This window comes from Folsomia candida, unplaced genomic scaffold, assembly GCF_002217175.1.
Source record: "Folsomia candida strain VU population unplaced genomic scaffold, ASM221717v1 Fcan01_Sc007, whole genome shotgun sequence".
Lineage (NCBI taxonomy): Eukaryota > Metazoa > Arthropoda > Collembola > Entomobryomorpha > Isotomidae > Folsomia > Folsomia candida.
The window spans coordinates 4,594,574-4,621,539 of NW_019091199.1; the positions used below are offsets into that span (position 1 = coordinate 4,594,574).

At 42.2% G+C, this 26,966-nt stretch overlaps 2 protein-coding genes across 7 annotated transcripts; one reads left to right on the forward strand and one right to left on the reverse strand.

Annotated features, from left to right (window-relative positions):
• The first annotated feature begins 8 nt into the window (after window positions 1–8).
• Window positions 9–3,219, forward strand: LOC110852447 (protein angel homolog 2). 2 transcript variants are annotated; one of them, XM_022100522.2, is made up of 7 exons: window positions 9–415; window positions 494–727; window positions 812–1,153; window positions 1,242–1,708; window positions 1,801–1,988; window positions 2,057–2,554; window positions 2,624–3,219. In XM_022100522.2, the coding sequence occupies exons 1-7, from the start codon at window positions 91–93 to the stop codon at window positions 2,805–2,807; spliced, it is 2,238 nt and encodes a 745-aa protein (XP_021956214.1). In that variant the 5' UTR covers window positions 9–90; the 3' UTR covers window positions 2,808–3,219. The 2 variants fall into 2 exon arrangements, with proteins under 2 accessions (XP_021956214.1, XP_021956213.1); XM_022100521.2 differs by having other exon boundaries at window positions 10–415; window positions 491–727.
• Window positions 3,220–4,160: 941 nt separating this feature from the next.
• LOC110851673 (ephrin type-B receptor 2) lies at window positions 4,161–25,975 on the reverse strand. Of its 5 annotated transcripts, none has more exons than XM_022099535.2 (27): window positions 25,378–25,975; window positions 13,774–14,134; window positions 13,602–13,681; window positions 12,202–12,360; window positions 11,871–12,114; window positions 11,723–11,772; window positions 11,412–11,481; window positions 11,145–11,327; window positions 10,288–10,511; window positions 10,138–10,207; window positions 9,994–10,068; window positions 9,601–9,911; window positions 9,293–9,483; window positions 9,086–9,156; window positions 8,683–8,736; window positions 7,963–8,102; window positions 7,745–7,866; window positions 7,530–7,649; window positions 7,366–7,457; window positions 7,135–7,253; window positions 6,951–7,030; window positions 6,726–6,857; window positions 6,635–6,658; window positions 6,500–6,552; window positions 6,374–6,422; window positions 6,199–6,282; window positions 4,161–6,115 (listed from the first exon to the last, which is right to left on the reverse strand). In XM_022099535.2, exons 2-27 carry the CDS (start codon window positions 13,856–13,858, stop codon window positions 5,965–5,967), a joined length of 3,033 nt encoding a protein of 1,010 aa, XP_021955227.1. In that variant the 5' UTR covers window positions 13,859–14,134; window positions 25,378–25,975; the 3' UTR covers window positions 4,161–5,964. The 5 variants fall into 5 exon arrangements, with proteins under 5 accessions (XP_021955227.1, XP_021955230.1, XP_021955228.1 ...); XM_022099538.2 differs by lacking the exon at window positions 8,683–8,736 and adding an exon at window positions 8,802–8,819; XM_022099536.2 differs by lacking the exon at window positions 25,378–25,975 and adding an exon at window positions 16,681–18,235.
• Between the last annotated feature and the right edge of the window lie 991 nt (window positions 25,976–26,966).

The window sequence follows — 26,966 nt, forward strand, 5'->3', positions numbered from 1 at the left end:
GGTTTGGGGCACAATGCGAGCTGGCAATTGCTCACGTCAGCTGGTTTCCTCGGTGTCTGTGCATTGTTGTTCGCACGTGAGAAGTTTTAGATGCAACAAACCCGATTTTTCTGTGCCCCTTATTTTTGCAACCTTGCAGCCCTTCACAACAACCCCCTCACATTATTTTTATGGGTGAGGACGGCGTCTAACCATCAGACTCCCATGGGCAAGACGTCCACCAATCGCGCCCCTCCTGACACACAACGAGGGGCACGGACGTTGCTAAATCTGACGAAAGAATCTCATAGATTTAAAAGCCGACATACCACTTCGACTTTGGCCACCAGCAGTAGAAGAGGCAGTAATCATCAATTAAGGGGAGAACGAAGAGCTCAAATTATGTCGTCAGCCGATAATCTACAAAATAATCCGGGTATGATACATTTATATTCTGCTTTATCGTGAAATCTGCATTAGATCTTATCTTTTCTAATTCACCAATTCTTAGCAGGTACAGTTTCACCCTCGCATGATTGGGGAATGTATAGAAGAAGTTCATACAACCAGCAGTCTAGTCTGCAATCGAGAAATTGGAATAGTTACAATTTTCGTCAGGAAACTGAACCTTGGCCATCTAACCATCAACCACGTTTTGTACCACCACCTCGACAAACTCAAGTGAGAGGGAACTATGCAAGGACTCCTAGTCGTGATATGCAACAAAACAATACGTTCCTTCAAGGGGGTACATGCATTTTAAAAACTAGGATACAAATAAGAATAAGTTTTAAGTTTTAAATAATATAACTAGATATTTATTGATACGCAGGTGGTTATTATCCTCCTCCTTCAATCTCGAACACATTCCAACGAGCTGCTTACCACTATCAGTTTGGATACGCAAACAACCAGGCTTATGGCAGTTATGGCTTTAATCATCAGCAGCAGCAGCAGCAGTACAATCCTCAGCGACACTACTTTCAAGCGCAACAAATCCCATCACAAAATTATGGACTCTTTCAATCTCGTAATTGGGAAAATGGAAGCGCTGGTGATGATCGACGTTATTCAACTTTTAGTCAGGGAAGAATTTTATCCACAAATGTCTTTCAAAGAGAATGGGAAGAAATACAAAGTGCCAACTCCTTTGCAACAACGCAGTCAGTCTTGGGTTTGTAGCATTACTTATTTACTTATCTAATATTAATAATATGCATGCAAAGATCGAGGAGCTCATCTTTGGTCTACATTACATATAGGTACCGATAAAAGTGTGAAAATATCTGTGATGTGCTACAATGTGTTGGCTCCAACACTCCAAAAAGAGCACGGGTACCTGTATAAGGAGTGTGACCCGGAAGCTGTGAAATGGTCCTACCGGAGGCGTTGTTTTCACAAAGAACTGGAATTATATCGGCCAGACGTTGTTTGCTTGCAAGAAGTTGAAGCAGATTTGATTCAGGATTACAATCACTTTTTCCAACAATTGGGCTACAAAGGTCTCTTTAAGAAAAGGACGGGAGATAAATGTGATGGCTGTGCTATTTACTTTTGCGACAGCAAGTTTAACCTGGTGGATTCAATTTCTGTTGAATATTTGCAAAAGTCTGTGCCATTATTGAATAGGGACAATATTGGGCTTGTGGCAAAATTGGAAACAAAATGTGATTTGCGACACAAGTTTGTAGTTGCAACCACTCATCTACTATTCAATTTACACCGCACTGTAAGTATTCTGCTTAGGATTAACAAAGTGTTTGCACACACAAACACATGTTTTGTTGGGTAAAGCTTATGATTATTCCAAAATCACAACAGGACGTAAAAATAGCACAGGGGACGTTGCTCTTGGCAGAATTGGATAGAATTGCTTGTTACGGTATCGATGAAAATGGGTCACCACTCTACTATCCCACAATAGTCACTGGAGACTTTAACTCTGAGCCCTCTTTCGCCGTGCCTCAGTTGATGACAGGAGGACAAATTAATTTGGATAAAACATTTTTGTATGAAAAAATTACGAACTGAATTGTATATCGTTGGTGGTGACTAATCTGCGATTCTGAATGCTTAGGAATTCTAGATCTAAAGGTGCTAAATTTGGCAGCAGCCGCAACAATGAATTCCTTGCACAGTTGGGTATCACACAACGGTGTCAACACTATGAACTAGTTCAACAAAGAGGCCAAATAAAACCAGATATGGAGTTACATACGAGTGACTCTGCGCCTTGCATTAATCTCTCCAAGTCGACCCATTGCGGGCACGATGAGAACTTTGCAGAAATATTTTACAGTAATACTAATTCAAGCTCAAGAAGCTCCAATCGACAGTCATCATCGTCTTCTATCAGGAATGCGAAACCACTGCCAGTATTGCACCGTATAGAGCCAAATAATTCAACTGTTGCAGATATTAATAATCTGCAGTCCGAGGAGAACCAAGGTGAGCTAGTGACCCATGCCTTTGGCTTCAACGACGTTTATGGGTTTGCTACAAATGACGAGGATCTGAATACGTATGTAACCACTAAGCAAAGCAAGTGGGTACGGGTGGATTACATATACTACAGGTCAGTTAGTAAATAAATGACCATTCGAATTTGGGAATTTTAACTATACTAGGGCTATTTAAATTGCAGTACAACCAACCAAAGATGTGTCAATGCAAATGGCACACGTGAAGAAGGATCTTTAAAATTGCTCCGGCGACTTAAACTGCCGACAAGTGCAGAATGCAAGAAATCGGGTAAAATTCCCCAGGAAGGAGCATCTTCCGACCACTATCCACTTCTTGCAGAATTTTTACTGACGCCCCTAACATAGTTCATCATTCGAAAATCTAACTACTATATTCAATCTAGTAGATTGACTAATTAAGTTTCGACTGAAGACAATGAGCTAGCAATATACAAATGAAATGTGTTCAATAGTACATACAAGTATGTACTTTATACGTACTTGTTTTGGACTGCAAAAAAGCATGTGATCGATTATCCTTCCATGTTAATACAACATGGGACATATAAGTCACACCAGGGCAAGGTATGGGTCAAAACTCTCCGAAAATCGATCACCTGCTTTAATGTACGGTCCCTTTCTAATTTCTGATTATTATATTTTGGTTATTCTGTTTTCGGATGTAGTGCTACATACTACTTTAATATTTGATACAATTTTGATACAGATACCAAACAAAACAATGAGTAAAATAAAAACGCCAATGAGAAATCAAAGAGCGAGGAGGGTTCGTGATTTTAGTAAAGACCAACAATTAACCGTGGCATTTATTTTAAGAAATGTATTACTTAAGGTGACATAGCTATAGGTCTCCTCAATGTCGTCTATTTCTTGCCAGATTCCGCCTTCCTCTTGGCACAACGTTTCAGCTGCGCCTTGGGCTTAAGGTTGTGCTTCCTCGAAAACTTGAGGTTTTTCAGGAACTTGGGGTCTAAATAAAATTAGGCTTTTAGTTAAAATTCAAAATTATTATGATACATTTACATAATTTCCATCCAATACACAACTACACAATATCTGTATAACGTACCCACTCCAAGGGTCGACAGAGTCGGCTTTGGTTTACGGATTCCATTCCTGTGCGCCTTGCGATCTATATAAAAGAAACACAAAATTGAATTAATAACTACTGCATATTTTTAAAGTGTTTTTATAAGGACACATTAAAACGGAAACCGTGACCGTGGATAAGCGAGGATACGACTTACTTTGATTATGATTCGTGTGATTCTTGGACTTTGCCATTGTGCCGGTTTAACGGGGGGTTTCCCAGGGGGTGGTCAACTTCCAAGTCTCAAAATGACAAAAACTGACGGTCTGTGTGTGGAAAGATAGAATCAAAGCATGCCTCGTACAAATTCAGTCCAAATCCGCTCTATTCCGCTCTTTCGCTCGCTCGCCAGGTGGTGCTCCCAACAGCAAACTCCTGTCGTGAGAACAATTCGAGACAATGTATGTAACCGAGGCAGTATGAGACAATGAAATAGAAGCAGTATGAGAAAGTGAGACTGAGGCAATGTGAGACAGGGGGATGGAGGCACTGTGAGACAATGAAACCACTTGTTTTCCATCGTCTCAATTTCCTCGTAAAAAGTGTGAAGCTACTAAAAACAACCAAAACCAACATGAGATGGAAAGTAAATCTTGTACGGTAAGCAATTTCTTTCTCGATACTTAATTTATTTATTCAACACAATACAATAGAACGCATATTATTCACGTTGTCAGCGATTGTTAAAAACAAGTTAAAAAAGGTACGATGTAATAATATATATTGTTTAAGTCCATTTTGTAAATAACAACCTTATTACTCACTCTAGTACGAAAAAAACTGACCAATCCGTTAATTACAACAGGTCGTCAGCAACATAAGTTAAGAATGAATATTTCACAACATTTTAAAAACGTATAACAATAAAATAATTTTAATAGCCTGAAGAACAATGGAATATATAAAGCTTGTAACAAGTCCAGTTGATGATCATACATCATCATCAGTATCATCACGGATATCGCAGCAATATTAATTTACATTTAAAATTACAAAGTTCATTTTATACATTCGTTCACTTATTTCATTATCAGTCAATCTCATCCCAAAACGGAATAAATTACTACCCTCAAAGTATTGTGTATTAAATTTATATTGACAATATTTTTCATACAGTACATGTACAAAACTCTTATTATTATTATTATTACTTTAATGACTTCCGACTAAATATGTATGCTGCTCAACGATAATAAATATTTTGTATGTATTTAATAGCCGTACATGTAATAATAACTAATAAGCGAAAGAAGTTCCTGTTCTTCTTGACTGAGGACAGAACAATGTAAATTCTTGTAGTTAAACGTTGCTAAAAAAATGTGTATAGATTAGAGCAGTCTTAAAAAAGGAAGGAAATTAAGTTCACTTTGTTGTTGTTGCTTGTAAATTTTTGCAAGGAAAAAGCATCTTCATATTATCATCACGTTAACTAATTAATCATACATTTGGCGCAGTTTAGTTAAGTAATCACTGATCATTTTAAATTAGTCAGTATAATACGTAATCTTGATTAATTAAAGCATTCGATGTGTGCATGATACAATGCAGAAGGAGTTTATTTAGCCCGACGTTTCCAATATTATATTGTCATTGAAAGGATGAAGAGAGGAGAACGTACGTTCAGAGAAGAGTACACCACAGACAATTCGGAAGAGAAGGAATTTTGTAGAATTTCATGACTTTCTTTTCGCTTTCACTTTTTTCCTAAATATTTACGAGCACACATATCTTTTGCCTGGGGTCGTGGTGAAGGGAGCCAAATGACAGCCAAACACTCGGAAATGAAGCGACAGACAGAAATAGACAGGTCTTGATTAACTATTTACTTATTTAGAGTTGGGAATGAATTAAAAAAGTGTTATCATTGATTGGATTCGTTGCAACCATGTTTTGAGAGGATATGTTTGAATACGTGTTGTGTTTTGTGAGATCATTTATTAAACTGACCGAGTCATCAGACCCAGAAGAATTAATATTCGTCAGCTTTTATCAAAAGGATTATTTGATTAAAAATGAGCATGGCTTCAGTTGAGTGAAGAATATGGGAATGTAAAAAATTCATTTAATTTAACTTTCGACGCGACGCGACGCCTTGTTGAACACACGAAGCAGACTACTTAATAATAAATCTCCAGTTAATAAATCGTGACAGGTTGCATAGAGCTTTTTTGCATAATTTCGTTGGCTAGTTTCGTAATATTATTGCGTTCCTTCCTCATACGACGTTTGTAATGGCAATTAACTTTTGTAAAACGAGAGACCGATGAGAAGTACTTGATGAGCTGTATACACATTACACATTACAGCGTGGATGTGGTACTTTCGGGGTCGTGAGTGTGTAGGTAGGGCGTATGTATGTATGTAGGTACTTGATTGCAACCGAAAATATAACAATTTATGTACTCTCACTAACTACACGAGAAACCCTTGAGCCAAATGGTTCCGAATGGCTTGAATACTATTAATTATCTTCCTCTGGTGACCCACCAATGTGACACCGATTGCTGCCAAATCTTGCACTGTGAGATTAACCACCGAGTCCACCGAAGATATCCCAGCATTGCTACAGAAGAAAAAACAACGAAAATTTCAATTGTTTTTATGCCTTCACTTTTTTCATTGAAAAACTCTTTTTCGAAATCTCACCTAAAGAATTCCGAGTATCTTCCCATCTTTATTGACTCTAACCACTCATCTACGGAATCGTACAGGGCGGATGCTTCATTAGTCCTGCGTCAATATCAAGTCACGGCCAATTAAGAATTGGGATTACAAGGGGACAAGTAAAAAATTGTGATTTCTTAGAAAACCAGTCGCTCACCTGTTTGGGGCAAGTTTCGATAACGAGTCGGGAAGCCGAATTAGTTGATCTGTTGAATAAATCATTATTAAAGCTTGAGACAACTTTACAAGCTTTACGACTAAATAAATAGGAAACTGAAAATACCTAGATTACAAACTGTGACGGAGAAAGTGGGACGGTGTGACCGCTCTTTGTGCCTAAAAGTCGATATATATATATTTAAGATTTACCCAAATTTTGTAAATTGGACATCAATAAATTTTGGGTTTATGTACTTACCAGCAGTCGAGCATCAATTGGTATCTACAAGGTTAAAAAAATATTTAATTTGCATGTCTGTGCATTGTTAAACAGTGGTAGTTGGTCTTACATAGGCTCAGGACATTCCATGGGTGGCGGAAGTCTGTAGCCCTTGTCGATAGACTTGATTACATCCTGGTTGCTCCAGTTCCAGTATGGACGCTCCCCGTAGGACATCACCTCCCAACAGACGATGCCAAAGCTGTATTTGCAAAGGATGATTTAAAAATATCTCAGTCTGAAGAAATGAGTCAGATCTTCTTTGCGACGTGTTTAAACATTTAGTCGTGCTTACCTCCACACGTCACTGGCGGACGTAAACTTTCGGTACGCGATGGCTTCTGGCGCAGTCCACCTCACAGGGATTTTCCCACCCTGTATTTACGATAATAGGATTACAACAAAGTTGAGCAGGTGATGGCAAGTAACTCCTGAAGCAGTGATCACTTGCGATCAGATTACATAAGGGAAAGACTTACTCTCGTTGTGTAAGCTCCTTCGGTGGCTGATTCGATCTCTCTGGAGAGCCCGAAATCAGCAATTTTGCAGACAAGTTGTGCATTCACCAAGATATTTCTAGCTGCCAGGTCCCTGTGCACTGCAAGACGTCAAATCCTCATTAAGAACTTGCCATACTTTGAAATGGTCAAAGGAGATATTTCCTAATTTACAAAGGGAGAAGGAAAAAGGAGTCGAGGGAGAAAACTCACCATAATTCATTTCTGATAAGTATTGCATCCCTGCTGCGATTCCCCTCAACATTCCAACTAATTGGATGATTGCGAATTTGCCGTCGTTCGCTCTGCGAATAGATTTCAATATTTTAGACATACATTCAATCTGCACGAGTTGAATGGTGTCCTCCTATTCTTACCGGAGAAATGTATCCAGCGATCCGTTCTCCATGTACTCGGTAATAATCATGACGGGCGAGGTCTTGGTGACGACCCCTTGTAGAAAAATGACGTTGGGGTGTTCAAACTGACCCATGATGCTGGAATAAGACGAAAGTAAATTATGGTCTGTCCCCGATTTGAGTCCTGACTGTGCCCGTACAACGAAGAGTTCAAAGCTTAAAATAAAAATTACCTCGCCTCGGTCAGAAAGTCCATCTTGCATTTATCTGAACTTCCAGGCTTCAGAGTTTTTATGGCCACATCAATTTCTGTTCGCCCAGCGAGTCTCAACTTCCCTTTGCACACATCTCCAAACTGGGCACAAAGTTATCATGCATCGTTTTAGAATATATTTCAGCTCTATTTTCACATCCGATATGGATCTGGGCATAATAAGGCCATGACTCATACCTCTCCACCACCAATTATTGCTTCAATGCTGATGCAAGAGGGGTCAATTTCACGAGCAAATTCCCGCACCGCTTGATTTACATCTTCGTACGTGTGAGGGTCGATGTAGCTCTTGAGCCGAAATGATTCTGGGAGGTAGCCTGAAAGGAGAAAAATACGCACTGTCAAAAATGGCTCCTGCTTCTCAACGACACAAAAAGTCAGGAATAAATAAGTAGAAGGACGCAGTAAAGCCAAGCGGTTACAGTTTTCCGAAGCACGAGAGAGCAGTGGAAAAGGAAAGGGCATTGCATGACACGACATAACAATAACATGCATAACAACATAAGATCAAGTTATCTGTAGGTAGTCAGCAGGTCGGGGTGCATAAGTGAAAGCCCACCATCAATTATTTGCCATGACTCGTGGTGCTGCGAGCCTATTACACTTCTCTCTGATCTACAATACCTCAGAGATATCAAGCAATTATCATGCACGTTTTCCATAAAGAGTGAGACTGACTGGCTTGAAGGGAGGAGGAGGAGGAGGGGAGGACGCTCTCCTTCTTCGCGTTTAAATTGAGTCCACAGGGACACGGGAAGAATTGGAGAGAGCGTGGAGGAGAGGATAACAGTAAAGTTGTTCATAAATGTGTACTACAGAGTGCGAGTGAGCAAACTATGTAAAACTTGGAAAACACTCTGAATGTGCTTCTTATAAGGGAACGGATGACTAACTTACTCATGTTGGGGATGTGGGTGGGGATAAGTTGGGGAGAATCCATGTGCGAAAGCTCTAAAGGGTGCAAAACAAATACAAACATGCAAAAATTTTTAAAAAACATGACTCCAAACGCTTACTGTAGGTCACAACTAATCCTGATTTTGACCAAGAATGAAAAATGATGACCCATTATTTCCAGGTGATTCGTTACATAAACGCAGCGATAATTTAGAGACAAGATTTTGATTAGTTCAAATTTTGGAGCAGTGATAACTAGGGCTGAGAGTATTGATAATGATAAATATGGTGCCGTTAGTCCCAAGAAGAAACCAAATCACCCCATAAAACAAATCACCCCTCACCATCGTATAGTTCTAAATAGTAAATGAACGACTGTCGGATGAATAAAGCAACATCATACCTTCGCCATTTCTGTACTCGAGCGTATCGCAATCGCTGGGCTGCTTCTTGTTGCAATCATCATTTCCACGTCTGGAACACCATAAGAATTTATTACTCGAGATTCCCAAACCTCCGTTTAAGCGCCGCCTGTGAGTCCTCCTTCTCACGGTTTATGTCGATGACGGCATTTACTCGTTTTATGCACTACTGACTTAGTGGGGCTTACCCTCTGAAAAACAGGGCGGCTGCGATTACGAGAAAGACGAGGACGAGCGCGACTGCCACCGCGATCACCGTGATGAGCAACCCCTGTCGACTGTAGTCTGCTTCAGGTCCAACCAGCGCGAGCAGTTGACCCGTCCTTTTGTACACCACTTGACTGAACTCCCCCCACCCAGACACCGTCTTGGCTCGGATCTACAACAACACGGTCAAATTGTGATGAATTATTATGCCAAGTAAAGTAAGTATTTATACTGGACCAAACTTTCTTTATCCGTGTGTGATGATAAGTAAGTGATGCTAAAAATGTACCTGAATGCCATAGTCAGTCTTTTGCTTCAAGTTCTCCACGACATATTTGTTGACTCGCCCAGCCCTGATGATTGTGGCGTTGGCTTCCCGTCCACGAGCAAAGTAGCGAATTTCATACATTTCCAACTCGTTGAAAGGGTCATCTGGAGATTCCCACATTAAAGTGATTTCGGCCGAAGTTACGCTCGTCACTCGCACGTTTCTCACAGAGAGTGGCACGGACGCCTCCGTGGTCACCGTGATCTCCACGTACTCAGGATCCCCCGATTTCACACTCACCCCATTCTCCGCAAACACTTTGAAGTGATATTCTATTTCAACAGAGAGACGAATTTTACTTAATTGCCTAATCAATCATTTCAAGTGGATACCAAATAGTTTGTTTTGACGTACGGGAAACTGCGTTGAGTCCACTGATTGTAATCTTCGTCTCGTTGAATCGTTCCGTGTTTGGAATGTAGGTGACCCCTTTATTCACAGTTACACCACCGTTAGTTGCACATTGATAAAGAGAATTACACCATATCGAAATCTTACCGTAGGGACATGAATCACAAGCGACACGATACACCGTGTCAATACGTCCACCCAGAAATTTGGGGCTTGACTGAAAGAAAAACACATGAAATCTGTCACCTCATCCGTACTTCATTCAATTCATTTAGTCAAGAGTCACTAAATTCTCACCCAAGAAAGCATCACGGTGGACTGGTCGACAAAGTTGAGGGTGAGATTTTGGGGGGCACTGGGGGGTTTGGTGCAGGGTGTGGATCGAGGATCTGTCTCCGCTCGGAAGTAGCCCGTGTTGCAACGGCACTCTCCCGACCCTGTGTAGGGGGCTGTGGAATGTTCGGGACAAGGGCCGCATCGTCCGTCCCCATTCTCAGGCTTGTATCGTCCTGGGGGACAAACTGCAAAAACGAACGAAATGACGATTACGTAAGATTACAAGATCCATCTACCAGATTCCTGGCTGGGATAACGATAATGCATGTGCAGAGTAATAAAGATGACAACATTCTCGCATGGAATTTCTGGATAGATGATTACACACGTGGGCGTTAGATCCGCCAACAAGAACAACATTCCGCAAAAATTATGTATCCACATATTTCTCGGCGTATGGGATTCATAACAAAATTAAAACACTTAAATCTCTGGCGAATCAACAATTTGGGCATTTCGATTAAATCTCCGTTGCGTAGTTGTTGGATAGAAAATGCAAATAATCTGGTGAGATGGGAAGATAAGGTATAGAAAATGGAAACATGGCTCAAGGGGGCGAAGGGAGAATGGGAATACACAAGACCGTAAACTCGAGCGACATATTTATGGCCACTTGAGAGTCCTTCATATGAAGGAAGCAGTTAACTTTTCCTCCTCCGACGAGAAGTTAAACTGCAAGGGTGCAAGAAGTTGTTGTTGGCTTTGGCATGCATGCTTCCACCCCATCGGATGAGAAAAATAATATAACTCGCTCATCATAAAATACAACTTCTCCTTCCTGTGCTCATACTTTGGCTTTTTTCCTGTCTTGTTCTTACCGTTACAGGTTTGACGGGAATGGTCGGGCTCATAGCCGGGCTTGCATTGGCATCCCCCGCTCAGAAGATACCACTTCCCGTCCCCCTTGCACATCGCGTAGATCGAAGGGCCTTTGGCTGGCGTGGTTTGGTAGTGTCTCGGAGGACTGATTTCCACAGAATTGGCAACACATTTCCCCTCCGCTGCAATAATTTATTGAAATTCGTGAAATTACGTATGCATCCAGATAATAATTGATGAGCCAAAGTTCGTATGTAATTGCAAACCTTGCTCAATGGATGTCAAGTCCCTCCCGGTCGGCTGGCCGGGGAAAAACGCAAAGCTCGCCGTCACTTCCTGCAAATACGATCCAAAAAACAAACTCAGCGTCAGTGGTGGTACTACTTATCACTGGAGGAGATCTCCACTAATCTTTGGCAGTCTCACTATCAGCATGTATTTACTAAGCACATACGACATACGACATAAGTAGGTCTACTAATCTCCCTCCCTCTAAAATATTTCCTGCTAGTTCTACTATCTTATCGCCTACTTGTGTAATGACGACAAACAACCAGAGCAAGAATGCAATCCTTACCGGACAAGTGATGTAGTACACTTTGATGGCCAAAAGGGAAATACAAGCTCCTGAAATGAAATCGAATTACAAACAATTCGTTAAAAAACACGGTCAGAGCGGGGAAATTAAAACAACAAATACAGCAATCTCGTTCTCTCTCTCTAACCTTGATCTCGGAAGGCAAAGTAGACTCCCTTTTTCGTGACTGGAATTGATCTCACTTCGGTGTTAATGATGACCTCGTTGTTGAGGGTGAAGCGTCCCTCGTCCGCCGCGATGCGGTCAATGAGAGTGTAGCTCTCCTGCTCCCAGGGCGGTGGCTCCTTCGTCACGGCGTCGAATTCGTAGTAGAGGAGAGAAAACGTCTCCTTGCAGGAGAGGGCCGTTCCAGGAAATAGGTTGCAGTCTCGCTGTGACACAATTATGCCCAAATTAGAGTTCGATTCGAATTGCACTCACGAAATTAAATTTCAGCCGGGGCTTAGGTAGGTGCTCACCATAGAGAACTGGATCTCGATATAAATCCGGTTGGCTGGGCCCCTCTCGATGAATGGTGTCCACAACCAGTTATTGACATTGTTGTAGGCGACATCACACACGACATAGGATCGCCAGTTGATCCCCTTGTCGAAGTTGGTGAAACTCTCCTCGATCCACTGTGCACATAATGTTTTTTAGGCATCGCCATGTCTCAATTTTACCAAACATTCCCACAATCCAGCCAGCCAGCCAGCCAGAGTGTTATTATTATTCCTGCCATTTCGTGCATGCATGTCTCTAAATGCCTACGACGTCACTAAATAAATTGTCTCATGCATTATTGCGTGAACGAAAATAAGAGATTAGAGGACCGGAATTCCAGCGGAATTAGTGAGGAAAATATCAGGAAAGTCCTCCTTCCAGTCTCGGAATGCATAATGTAAACATGACGAAGAGGAAGAGAGATTGAATTTGTATCGAGTTTCAGGCCTGACTTAATCCAACTTTTGTTTGTACTATCTGCATCTGTCCGAGATAATGCTGCACATAAGCAGGACAATTTACACGCCTGCACTGGAAATCTCAGCTCACAACACGTACGTTCTTTGCGTCCATGCACATCATCCTCATCCTGGGAGGACCATAAAATAAACAAACTTCTCGCCTCAACCCTTCATTCAAATTAATTAAGACCATTACTTCTTATCAGTCAGTAGTTGGACGGAACACGGCGAGTTAAAGTTGTACATTTTCATTTCCAGAAAAGACATCAAAGAGCGAGCAACGAAACTCAGGTTCATGGAAATTTGACTCTTCTTCTTCCTCTCCGTCGGCCTGTTTCACAGGGTCGGATGTGTGCGTGGAGCTTACACGAAATATAATGCAGAGTACATTGTATGTTTAAATATTTGGCTTCCTATCATCCTCCTAATATCCCACTCGGCCTCGTCCTTATCTTAAGTGAGGCTCTCATCACCCACCACACCACACATGATTGGGATTACTTAGCCCGATACGAGCGAGATAGAAGATATCCCACTAAAAAATTTGAAAAAATGAACGGTGACTGCAAATAGTCAAACATTTACCGGCATCTCGTCGTCGTGTGTATTTATGTCTACTGTTAAACTAAGCCAACAAATCGTCTCCGGTCTCAGGATGATGACGACGATCCTGCGAGGATGGATGGATTCATAATGTAAACAAAAAGTTCATTTTGTGAAATGCCGTCGTCGTCGTCTCACTTACTGAAACCGTATCTCGTTGTTCGTAAACAAGCATTATTATTGACTCTTCACTTTTATACGAATGTAGGTATGAATGATGGTCATATACTTATGCATATTGGTTCTAGTGCTGTTATGGATAAGCACTCTGGCTGGAAGTGAAAACTTGGTGTGTGTTCAGTTCAACTTACCCCTGGAGTAGCAGCTGAAGGACCGTAGGGGTACTGCGTCCATGCTAACGAGCTCTCCTCAGTGGTGTCCAATAGAACCACTGCATACAATAATTTAGCCAAGTGTCAAATATCGCATGAAGAGATGACAAAAACAATTTGCTTAATACTGGTACAAGAACGAGTCATTTACCTTGTTCAGCTGCGTTTGCGATGGAATGTGCGAGGAAATGTGAGACGAGGAGAAAGAAGGTTGATGAGATCCGCAAAGAGTTCATTTTGTATATTTTGAGTAGGGGGTGGGTGGGTCGATGGGTAATTACATGTGGCAGGTGAACACACGAGGAGGAGGAGGCGTTTTTTGAAATTTCAGGGTCGTTTCGCTAATTGTCGTCCCCGTTAAGGTGCAATAAGGGTGGTGCAGTTGGTGACTAGCAGTAATACATAATTTGGGGTCGTCTGCTCATTTTCCTCCTCAGAGTCGTCAGCTTCTCTGCCGTCGTCGTTTATTGAATTGTCACCTGTTCCTGGGCAGGTCCATCGTTTATTACTCTCTGAAAAAAGTACAAGTTGGTATTAAAAGAACGATTACTTTGTCCCTTGGGACGATTGTTGTGAAGTTGTCGTCGTAGTAAAATACACTACGACCAGACCACGCTCGACGATATACTAATCTCTTTTTGAGAGGCACAATGAAACCTTTTGTCTCCAGAAGACGTGTAACAGATTAAGTTATAGCAAGTAATGTGGCACGACTAATCGATGAACTTTTGGGCAACAATCGTTCGTTTCCTTCCCAGAGTTACAACACACACACACGACGACGAGCATCCTTCCTGTCCCTCAAATGTCAACATACATGCACATTCATCACAACCCTTGTTTAGTGCTAAAGCTAAGCTAAAGTTCGTCGTCGTCGTGGGTGTAAAGTTAGACTTGGTGCAGATAATGACGATACTATCAAATGGGGGAACAGATAATAAACAGCGGGAGTGTGCACTCCTCTTCCTTCCTTTTTCCTCTCCCGTCGTCGTACTTGAAACAAAAGTGCTAATCACAAATGACACAAAAGTTTAAAAAGTTTGCTGAATTTCCTGAACTTTCTGTACGACGACGACTGAGAATGACACCCAGCAGTGTTTTATTCTCTGACAAGTTTTATCCCTGCAATTTGCTGGCATATTTTATCCGTCGTATCTGGTTTTGTACTCCCAAAAGTGTACGAGTCCCAAAGATTTACTTTGCTTAAACACTTTGACACTAACTAAAGCCATCACCCGCAACTCTGAGAAACAACTGGCTGCATGTATAAAATCATAAAAATAAATGCAGCACAACAGAGCACTAATGTATTTATATTTACATATGCATATACGTAAATGTATGCAACTGGTAATATGCAAAGGTATTTATGTAGCTGGCTGGCATGGAAGGAGAAACGGATACAGCCAGAGAGAAACAAAGTGCACGTATAAACTGCTCTGAATAATGTTTCTTTCTTGGGTCAGCGTCCACAAAGTGTTCTGAAAACGAGTTAATGAGTCATCTCGGGATTGAAAATTGGCATTCCATACGAAAATTATTATGCAGCATAGAAAGCAGTGCAGTGAGTTCTTGTCTTATTATTTCCCTCATTATACGCATTCATCATTATCTGCTGTCGGAATCATTAGTGAGAAGAGAGTGACTGGCTGAACATTACTGCAGCAGTGAAGCAAATAAGTCGTGAAGGAGGAAAAGTACCCCACATTCCACCTTCGTCGTCCTCGTCCTGTTCTTCTTTTTCGTCTCTTCGGAGAGTAAAAAAGGAGAGATGATGACTATTGTCATTGCCGTTCTGTGGCCTATTGTCATTGCCGTTCTGTGGCCTGTTGTGTATGTGTTCATGCATAATATGGAGGAATCACTAGTTGCAATAAGCAACAGCACATACACACACAGCATTTCCCATCATCATCATCCTCCAGCCACAGGAAAACTCGCCTGGTTGCACACCAAGCTGAATAACTGACGCATGTTTTAAAATTCAAATGGGGACGGGGCACGAAGTCTGGAAACAGATTCGGAATACAAATTGCTGACCAAAACTACGAGCCGTATGGTCCTGACTCGCACTTGACAAAATAAAACAAACTCCAACTCCAACTCTGCCTGGGTTTCCCATCCAAGTCCAAAAAGAGAGGAAACCACAGAACACAATTACGCATCTCTTCTCGTCTCGAGTGAGTCAATCTAAAATGTAAATGCGAGCAAAAACGGCCACAAAACCATCAAATCCCAAATCCAATCTTCCCGAACGGACGCTGGCATTATTATCCGCAATGATGTGGTAGGTGGGAGTCATCCCCAAGTAGCAGTTATTCCTATCTCGTCTTCTGATCTGATCTTCCGTGAGAGCGAGATTATTACGCGGATGGACAGCTCTCGTATGCATTTAGTAAAAGGTGAGCAGAGTAAAGCAAACAGTGAGAAGAGACAATTGATGCGTGTAATTGCCTTAAAAATGTGCACAATCTGGCATCCATCTCCATCTCCATCCATCCCAGAGACACAGAGGACACGGAGGATATCTCAAATCTCGAAAATCTACATACCAACCAAAACGACAACTAACTAAACCACTTCTTCTTCGGTGGTGCCTGCCTACCGACCCACCGACTCGACGTTTCTACGTGTGCACATATGAGACCCATTATGTTTCCTACTACATCATACAAATAATAACACAATGCGGACGAGCCGTGCCATGCAGCCTTCATACTTCATCAATGTCAATACACCCAAAAAGAGTTCAGAAGATGCAGTCAGAGGAGATCGAGTCACTCAGCGGTGGATCTCGATCCTCCATCCAACGACGACCAGAAAGCAAAGCTCCACATATTTTCGAATGCCATCCCATTCTGCCTCCTCCTTCTGTCTCTGCTGCTGCATTATCTTTTAGCATACAGCATGACTTTTATTTTATGACAGGACCAGAACCAGATTGAAATTCAGTGTCGTTTCTTTTGATTTTTAACCCAATCTCTCCACATTCCCTGCATTTATTCTACCTCAACTCTCACCACACGACGAAACCACAACCTCAATCAAATACACTTACCTTAAAAAGCAAGTACAATAACCGTTTCAAAACACATCCTCTCGCTCAGCAAGATGAGAATTACTGATTCCTATGGATTCACTCACTCACCACACTTTTCGCTTATTATCTACGTACGTATCCTCCACACTCTAACGAAGATGGTTTCATTCCAGGAAAAAGAAAATCCATTAAGTCAAATGACGAATGTGATTCCATCCAAAAACTCTCTGCGGTCGTATTTTGCCAACGAAACCACATCCAATTTCAACACAGATGAACCATCATTTCCCTTTATTTTATCGTTATGATTGACTCCGAGAAGAAGAAAAAGGAGAGAAAAAACGCTCAACTTTTTTTGGGGTGGTTCAATCAAACTTGAAAAGATGTAGTTTTACACAAATTCACTTGGACGTAATGTCACTCTCGATACTTGAACTCTTCACTGACTCTCTTTCCCTTTTGATCAAAAGATCGAGCAATTTTTTTTTCACGGAGGAAACAGAATTCAAATTCTCCTTCGAGTTGTGTCATGGATTTAATGTGTGATCAAATGGGTATCATCCGAGGAGTGGCTTATCCATCCCACCCATCTCCATATGCCTGAAATTGATCCACTTATGTACCCGTCTCCTTTCACTTATCCCTCCTCGATATGTGCATACTCACTGGGTCCACGAAACTTGTGGAAAAATGTACACTCTGAAAATTGAAATTCGATTGAAAGTCAGCAATTCCCCGTGGAATTGGAGGAGCAACCCATTGTGTCACCAGTTGTTGCTCGAGTGTCGACAATAATCTCCACCACAGACGAGGCGGAGGGCGACATGTCAACTTTGCGCAAGGAGGCGAAGAGTCAACACACATTTCGAAATTTCCATTTGCACTCCTTCGTCACCAGGACGAGCAGGGTTACACACAGCGTCGCTGGATATAGGATCCTAATGGGGACGTGTAATGATAATACTGCCAACCAAGTTTTTTTCTGCGTTGGGGAATCAAAAATGGAAATTGGTCTCAGACCGGGGAGCAGTGAGGAGGGTATAAGAAGAACTCAGAACTGCGAACTCTTCAGTACTGTTCACCCTCAAGAAGTGCAGCCCTAAATCACCGTCGTCCTTTGTCAATTACCATCTATCTCACAATTCTGCTGATCCACACACAGCATCCAATTCAACGCCGGACAAATTGCTCAGTCGGAGTCAAAACTTATTTACTCACTCACTCACTCCTACCAAAACTGGATATACGTCTGTATGCACTACACCCCCATTGTTGTGTGGCAATAAGATATCGTATAGGGATCGAGGGGACAAGGTTGCAGCTGGATATACGCGTAGGTGGCTATTTCAGAGAGGAAGTGGTGATCCCTTGGCCTGTAATTGACTTTGGAGCGACGATGTCACTGCGGACGCTGCTTCGTTTGAGGATTCCCTTGTTGTACTGCTGCTGCTGCTGGAGAGATTGGTCAAAGGGAAGAAGAAATGGAAAAGAGCCCAATTTTATTTTGAGGAATTTCTCCCCTGTCCTACACCATCTCTCACTCGCAACAACTTGTTCTTCTTCTTCGTAACAAATGCATCGAAGACGGCTGTGTAAAGTGGTGGAGAGAGAGAGAGGGCATCAGATAGCTATTAGAAGATGTGTGTAGCAACTGTTGTGGTTAAAGAGCTCTAGCGTTGGTAGAGATATGCAGCAGCCGGGGGATGGATGATGATGATGGGTACCTATGGGTATAATCTGAACAAGTTACTTCTTCTTGATGGTGCTTGCATGTGGATGTTGCCGACGGTGGTGGTGAAGAAGAAGAAAGATTTTTCAATAGTAAAGTAATCATGGTGAGGAACTGAGGAGGGACGACGACGGCGACGACGACGACACAAGTTGGAGTTTACTTTGTACATCTTTCCTCCTTGAGGAGATTTCACCCTCTGAAGGCGAACCACAGGAGAATCTTATACACGCAGCATAGCAGCCCTGCATACATACGAACTCCGACCAAACGCTGACTATTTCAAAAGGTGGCAAGGCTTATAGAGTTGCTTTCGTGTGTAATTTACCTCCATTCCCTTATATCCATTATCTCCACCAAAAGCAACTCCATTACCACCACCACCATCACTCCCAAACTTCCAATTTCATAAGACGACGTGCCTTTCTCTTGACTTGCCACCACCGCAACAAGAAGTCCCCTCTCCAGCAACTTTAACTAATATTACCCTTCGAGAGAGAGAGAAAAGCCGATGAAACAAATGGGCCTTTGCTACGCCCGTTACAATACAATTATGTGTGTATGTACATACTATTCATTATTCAACCATTCCTCCCAACTCCCAAAGAACAAGCCAAGAATACGCATATTTCCACTTCCAGAATCATCACAAGAAATGAAATTGTACGTTGTAAATAGGAGTCAATAATACGTCAGGTAGGGGTTATAAGGGCATGCTCACTGCATTGTGTTCCTCCTCCCCCTTCCCTACCCACCCTCCTGCCTCCCGTCTACGTACATACGCATCCACGTACGTGCCCTTCCAATAGCTGTCCTCTCTCCGTTTAATTACAGAACTTTGACGTTTTATTGCCCCACCAATAAATCTATTTCTGAGGCATCACCGACACTCACCCGTCCAACAACAACACCACTTTCCTTGACTCAACACAGATGAGACTGATTTGTCAATGAAACCAAAACATGGTCAAAAAGGGTCAACCTTTTATTGCAGCAGGCATACATATTCTGTAGAAATCGGAGGCGATGAGCAGCTCACAAGTGAATATCTGAGAGCAGAGCGAGCGAGGTGTCACTTGGTGGAAATAGTGACCCTTCCTTCTTCTTCGTCATACGGGACTTGTGCGTGTGACATTTTTGCAACTAATTGTCAAACTCATTACTCGTACGACTTGCTCAGCTCGTGATTATGGAGCCAAGTGGTTGTTCCCTTCCTTCGACTCATTGCACTAATTCCTTAAGCCTCAAAATTTACCTCTTCTTCTGTACATGTGCGTTGTAAAAACTTTTTGGGTTAAACTTTACTCGACTACTTTTCCACTGTTCTCTTATCTCTCTCCTTTATTTTATAGCCCCGAGTATGGAATGAATAGGGTTATAAAATAAATCTCGGTTGAAACACCAGTTGAAGGGTCACCTCGCACAATTCCGCTTCGTCTTTTCTCTCCACAACTTTGTTGGAAATTCTCATTATTGGGAAACCCATTACGACCAACGAGCCCATGCAATCTCCTCGCCTCCTTAACTATGCATGTTCGTACGTAGAAATTGGCTCGCTATATGCTCGTGATAATATGCATGGAGCAGGCGTGGCGAATTTGCTACATGTCTCCCGTGCAGTTGCATCAAAAACAGAAGCATCACACACATGCCGTCGTCGAGATAGAATATGAAAAGTTTAAAACAGTGGGAAATAAATGGAGACGAGAGGAGGAGGAAGGAGAGAAGATTTGATGTCTTAAAAAGAGGAGCAGAACGATATAAAAGTAATCAAATAAACCTTCATTCTCATCCGTCTACCTTAAGGAGCGTCGAATAACAATAAAAATCTCACAAAATGTACAAAAAAAGACGGTAGTGAGTGAGTGAGTGAGCAGACAGGTTGGGAGCCTTCTAAATCCCCAAGATATACATATTTTTAGGCCGGCCTACCCACCACCACGGACCACGGCGAAAGGGTATCCTTCTAATTTCTAGACCATGCATGCTCACTTTAATATCAATTCAAGTCTCACATGAAAACTCTCTCGTGTTCAACTGCTCCCTCGAAATAGCGTCCCATGTATCCCGTCTCGTTGCATAGAGAATGAAAGGGCGACATGAAGTGAAATTGTGTTTCGAATTTCAAGGCACCACCACCACCATCGCAACGACTATATCCAAAATTTGGAGCAACTTATTGTACAGTGTTCATGGGAAGAAGAAGGCAATCTGTATTTATACTCAGCCTGTTCCATACATCATCATCATCATAACAGGAATGAGTCTCTCTCTGTGTGAGATGTTTATATATTTGAGCCTAAAAACACGCATTCCTTCAGCCCTTCTTCTACCCACCCACCCTGCGAGGAGGACGACTTCTTCCCGTGGTGATCCCCATTTTACTCCTTATTATTTAGAGAGACATGCTTCAGCGATATTTAATGCACGAGAGATGAGAGGACAACAACGGAGGAGACAAGACTTCTTCTTGCTCGTCTCTCTCTAAGTTTTTTGGTGTTAAAAAGTGAGCAAGTTGAGTAAAATAAGTCTCACTCCTGGGTAAATGATGAGAACAAGTGGGGAGCAGATGAGAAGATCCACTTATTCCAACTTTGTCAGATACCATGGGACGTGTTTCGCTTCTTCATCATCATCATCATCTCGCATCGCATCCGTCCGTCCGTATCTCTCTCTTTTCACCAAAAGAAGAAGAAGAAAGAAGAAACCAGAGGAATAAACTAAACTCTCATCCATCCCATCAGACGAGTGTACGTACAGCTTTGATACACTTACTTCTTCTCCTCTCACAAAAGCCAACTCGGGATTTGGGACGAGTTTTATTGAGGCGATGCAATGTGTCGGAGGCAAAATAACATCTTTGATAAAATTAAATTGATTTTCTTTTCAGCTCCCAAACTACTCTTCTTCCACCACAGAAACAGGCTGCATAGTGCATACAGTGGGCAGAGCAAATAATGAGCCAAGCCTACTCACCACTCACTGAATGGCAACCCAATCAAGAAGGGGGATGATGATAATATGTGAGCAGTTCTTCTTCCTCCGTGAATTGCATTACTTCAATTCAACCCCACAGAAACTCGCAGCTTTTATATGTGTTCTTCTCACCCATTATACGCGACTAGGCTTCGACTTTCCTCTCCGCCTCGTTGTAATAATCAAGAGAGAGAGATGAGAGTAGAGGAGATCGGTAACTGAGCACTCTTCTTATGACCATCATCTCCTCCTCGGCTTGGTCGTCGGCAGTCTGATCAATGTGATCCTCGAGAAGCTACTAAAGGGCTGGGTGATTTTAGACAAAGGGTAATCGATGGAGTCAATCGGTTTGTTAGGTGGACCAATTAAATAAATAGGAGACAAAAAGTTGTTTCTCCACTCACTCAAACCTCTGATTGGAGATACGGCTTCTCTCCTTTTGACCTCTTTTTTATTCTGATCGCTTTGATTTTATGTCATTGGGAATAATTACGGCAAGTGTCTCGAGTATGCGATGGGATCCGATCCCTTGGTTTTTAGTCCACCTTTGGGAGTAGTCTCACTTCCTTCACGTCATTTATGTCTGCATTGTTGCTCTATCGATATCTCTGCTGACCCTGTCCGTCAATCTCTTAGCTTCATTCCAGAGTTAGCCCGTTGATGATTTAATGTGTCTAATGGAAATATTCTGTCGCTTCCTTAGTCCAGCCCATCAAAAGCATTCCTTCCGACACTTGTGCACACATTTATTTAGAGCTAAGGACATCCAAAATGCCCATGTTACATGTGTGTGGAGAAACATTTTTATGATTATTTCGCTCTATTTAACTACCTGCTGTCCATTCAGCATAACTGCAGGAGCGGAGATGCGTGTGTGTTTTTTGGGGTCGACGAAGGACATTAAGGAGGAAAACAATTAAGGTGAAGAAATGAGAGTAAAAGGCCAAGAAAAGTTGGGGGCACATAAAGGGATCACTGCCAAGTCCAAGGTTTTATTAGCACACGGAGGACACGATGATGCACTGACTGACCACTGCTCGAGAAGGAAGGAAGAAGGAGTCCAATTGTGTGTGTGGTTAACTGCTGCTGTTGTAAAAACGTGGAGAATATAATGGGAAAAAAGAAAGAGAGAGCTTATGGAGATGGAGAGAAGAAGGTACGTAATGCATACAACGGGGAATAGTTGTTGTTATTACGTGCACGATTTGGAAGGTGGTGGTGGAGGAGGAATTCACGATATTTTCGAATTTCCCATGGAAGGAAGCGCAGATACCCTTGAGGGAAACGTGACGGACGGAAAGGCTTTTGTCAAAACAGCAGCAGCTACTAGATTATCATGACTTGGGTAAATTTGGACGAATTTATTATTATATTTTCGTCCGGGCTTAATAAATGTCAAAATCTAAGAATAATGGATCATGTTCAACCAAGAGGAGAATTTGAAGCAATAATAGTGCATCCACCAGAAAAGGAGCTTCACATGTACACATAGCTCCGCACTCGTCGTATCCCCACCAGCCACCGACGACCAGAAGAAGAAGAAGATCCAATGGAATATCTTCCTCTTTTTCTTGGAGTTTTCATTCCATCCGACATCCAAACCAAGTCTTATTGCTGCTGGTGGAGAATATGTACGCTGACTTTTTGCTCCAAACGCATGCACCCACATATCTTGGAGGAGCAGTAGCCTCGCTTGATGGCACCTTAAGCCCAAGTTATGTCATATTTGAAACTTTATGTAAGGAGGAAGAGGCAGTGGTGGTGGTGGATAAGGTCTGCTGTTGGGTGCTGCTGGAAGGATTTAATTTCGAGACTCCAGGAAGGAAACCTGCTCTTCTTCTTCTTTCTGCTGCTCTGCTAACCAGCGTTTAAGCAACTCTTTTGTGTAATTGCATCTAATGTGACATGTATACGTCGTCCTCCTCTCCTTCTGCTGGAGGAGGAATGAGATTTCTTTTGTCTGACCATCACCACCAAGCATCTCACCAGCATGACCAGAACCAGAGCTCAAGTCTTGTTGAGACCGGATATCTCGCTAATACGTTGTAATAGAGGCTTAAAAGGTGACACAATACAAATATGAGGGAGGAGATCGTTCCTGACTTGCCAAGACGCCCACTATTACCAATTCCCCCCTGCCTTGCCTCTCCTCTCGCTTGTAATTGTGCAAGCCTGCCAGTCCTGCAAACATGCTTGCTTTACAACAAATAGGCTTTACAACAAACGTGGTCCTGGCACATAGATATTTATTCATCGTGCTAACAAGGAGGCATCAGAGAGACGGGGCTAGTTCGCTTCTTGGGCTCTACGACATGATCCCTTTAAGCCGAGTTTCTTTCAATAATCTCGACTCAATGCGCTTGGATATGCATGCAATATGTTATCCCACTTATTCCTCTGATCGCCCTGGTGCTGCTGGTGGTATGGATTTTGTGAGTTCTTGTGAAATTGCCTGCTTAGCGCTTTTCTTTTCTTCTTTATTCTTTACTTCTTCTTCTTCTGAATAAGCATCCTCATATCCAATCCACACACACAGTCCGTAGGACCATATGTCTCTCTTGCCACACCGGCCTATTGTTCCCTTTAAATAGCCAGATTGGATTTCTCAGCCCCACACAATGGGGACTTGTTTGGCTGGGTTTTTCAGGCATTTTTCAGCTTCAGGTTAGTAGGGCCCACGACCGACGACGACCGGCCTTGTGGATGTTTTTCCATTATTTTCAGCAAAATGGAGCTGTCTATTTAACTCTATGCGTATATGTGTATCTTTCTATTTCTCTCCAACGTTACACCTCCGATGGAAACGTACCTTATATGAATAAATGCGAATAAGGTCGTACATGTCCTCGTATACAAAAATCCGGTGGTGCGGGGTGTGTGTTTACAATTCATTTGCTACACGGCCGGATGGGGACGGTCTCGCTTCGGATGTTTTCCACGCATTCAGACGTGAAAGGTTCCGAGAGTTTGTATATATTCCTCCCGAACAATGGGTCAATGCAGATCATAAATAGTTATAATGACACAATTTACCATTGTGGCCTCTCATATGAGAGAGGTGCATATGCACGTACGTACATATCAATACGTGGCATGCGGAAAGGGACCACGGATCAAATATCCAAAATCCATTCCGCTGCCTAATGGACCTATTTTTACTCGAATAACTTTCATTCTTCCTCCCTTCCTAAATAGCTCGCTAACTTGTTGACCCGCCCGTTTCCTGCACCATTTCAATCCACAAATATTTCAAAATGGGAAAATATCACTTTTTTCCTCTCACCCGAAATTCCACATTCTTCGTCAGAATATTTATTGCTCACCACACCGGATACAATCCATAATAATTATTCCAAGATGCGATGAATCACATTTCTAGTCTGAATTTCAATCATTATTTGAACAATCTCAATCGGACAAAGCAATTTCCTTCTGGATTTCAATCAGAGCGTACATTTTACTTATTAGTACACAACTCAATCGCATAACAATAAGAAATCAAACTCACATTTTGATCATGTTGCGGTGGCACAAAGAAATAATGCAATTTCCTCCTGCTGCCAGAATTAATCAGTTCAAGATCATGCACAGGAAATAAATAAATCACACAAATCAAACCCTCGACACACCTTCGTACATATTCCGTCCTCTCATTTACACTCTTAAGAAACCGACAAAAAAGAAATAGGAAATTTATTTAATTCACTATTTACCCATATAATAACGGATGCACGCTATGAAATTGTGCACACACCACGGCGCCCCGTACACAAGGCTTAATTGCAATATTTGATTAAATATAAAAGCGTAATAATCAATTTGATTGACAGTTTTATATAGTGCCGTTGACCCGAATAGTTTATGCAGCCCATTAACTGGAGTATCTAATGTCCAACGTATTGCATATGTACATCCATCCATCCATACGTCTTAGCTCGACATGCATAGCTTTCTATTCGTGGGATAAGAGTTGGCGAAAAACTTGGACAAATCGGAGAATCTTTTCTTACCTGTCTTATTAGTCTGATAGTACTGGACTGGAATCGAGATACAATTGCTGATGATAGCGAGCGTCACGCCACACACAAAAGTTTGCACGTTGCTTTCTCCTTGCGCATTCTTCTCTTATTTCGTATTTATGAGCTACAAAGTTGCGTTATGAAACGGGGGAAAAATTATCTGGGTCGTCTTTCATCACAAACAGGCATGTTATCAATACTTATAAAACAATTATTCAAATTACCACGAAGCAAAGTTCACTCACACAAAACCTCGCTTCACTCGACCAAAATTATTGCAGCACTGGGAACTTTTCCAATAAAAACTTACTGCTTCACACACAACTTTCACCACTTGTACTGCTAATTGAATAATAATTTGTTCTTGCTTTCCTCAGGGAGCAAACCCCCATTTTCACACTGGAACCTATGCAACAACCGGTGGTGGTGGTTTATTTATTAACTTCATGCAAATCACCAAGATGTAGTTTCTACATGGCTCTCTCGCTATGTGGATTTTTCTCGTCTTGGTTGTTTGTTGTGGAGAATATAGATTTTCTTCCACGCTAACTACTCCTCCGTTCACCACCACGAACTGAATGAGCCAAGTGCTAAGGATTGTGTGGTGGATTCTCTCTCTCGTAACAAAACCAAATAGTGCCTGGACTGCTGAAACCCCGATGGGAAGAATGAGAGAGCACGCATAAAAGTGGGGGCCGACGCCACCACTCGTCACGACCTCCTCCTCAAAAACGTCCCTCTTAGCACGAGGAAAACGCCAATTTCCGGTCAAGTAGGCATGATTCCGAAAGTGGCAACATCATGAAATTCTGGTCAAGTGCCATGAATACGACGACGCTTCTGCCCCACTTTTGCATACAAGTTACTATCATCTCATCATCTTTAGTGGCAAATGAGTAACGGGCTCTCATGCATACGATTTGAGATTTGATGTTGGATTTTGTGGACGTGGTTGATGGAGACCCTGCGAGGAAAGCGTCGTCGTCGTCGGAGCTAAGCACAACGGGAGGGATGGGGAAGCCAGGTTTCCGAAGTGAGCCGATCCAACCCTATAAGGGTGTCAATGTTCAGGTAGTATTAGTGCCCTGTGTGTACTCTGGTACGTACAATGTGTGTCTACTCTACGGCCGTGGTGGTGGTGGCGAGGAAAGCAGGGAAACTAACTTTCTCCCTCTTTCTCAGCTTTCCTCGGCGGTGGTGGTGACGTTGGTTTGGTTAGAGAAGAGGGAGAGCAATTACGAACTCTGTCTGATACGATCATCATCGTCACCCAGAAGCACTCCAACAACTCTCACACATTCGTCCGTCTGGAGAGAGAGAGAGAGGAAAGTGGAATAATGGAGAGGAGGAATCTGTGCTTGGATTTGATCAATCTCTAGATCGGGAGAGAGACCCTTCAGGCTCTGAGTCAACAACTTGGACGGATTATTCAGACTTGACTTCCTCCTTCTCCTCCACCCCATCCACTCCTTCACTCCAGAGGAACGAGTCGCTGGAATGGAAAGAAAACTAGTGTGACGTCTAATATGCGATGAGATGAGGAGATGCTCTCTCTCACATCCAATCTAACCCCCAACCAA

Coding starts and splice junctions, on each gene's coding strand:
- LOC110852447 (XM_022100521.2), top strand. CDS start 91: ATGCAACAAACCCGATTTTTCTGTGCCCCTTATTTTTGCAACCTTGCA. Junction 728..811: donor CAATACGTTCCTTCAAGGGG/GTACATGCATTT, acceptor ATTGATACGCAG/GTGGTTATTATCCTCCTCCT. Junction 1,989..2,056: donor AATTTGGATAAAACATTTTT/GTATGAAAAAAT, acceptor CTGAATGCTTAG/GAATTCTAGATCTAAAGGTG.
- LOC110851673 (XM_022099535.2), bottom strand. CDS start 13,858: ATGAACTCTTTGCGGATCTCATCAACCTTCTTTCTCCTCGTCTCACAT. Junction 11,482..11,722: donor TGTACTACATCACTTGTCCG/GTAAGGATTGCA, acceptor TCGTATTTGCAG/GAAGTGACGGCGAGCTTTGC. Junction 6,283..6,373: donor TCGAAACTTGCCCCAAACAG/GTGAGCGACTGG, acceptor ATATTGACGCAG/GACTAATGAAGCATCCGCCC.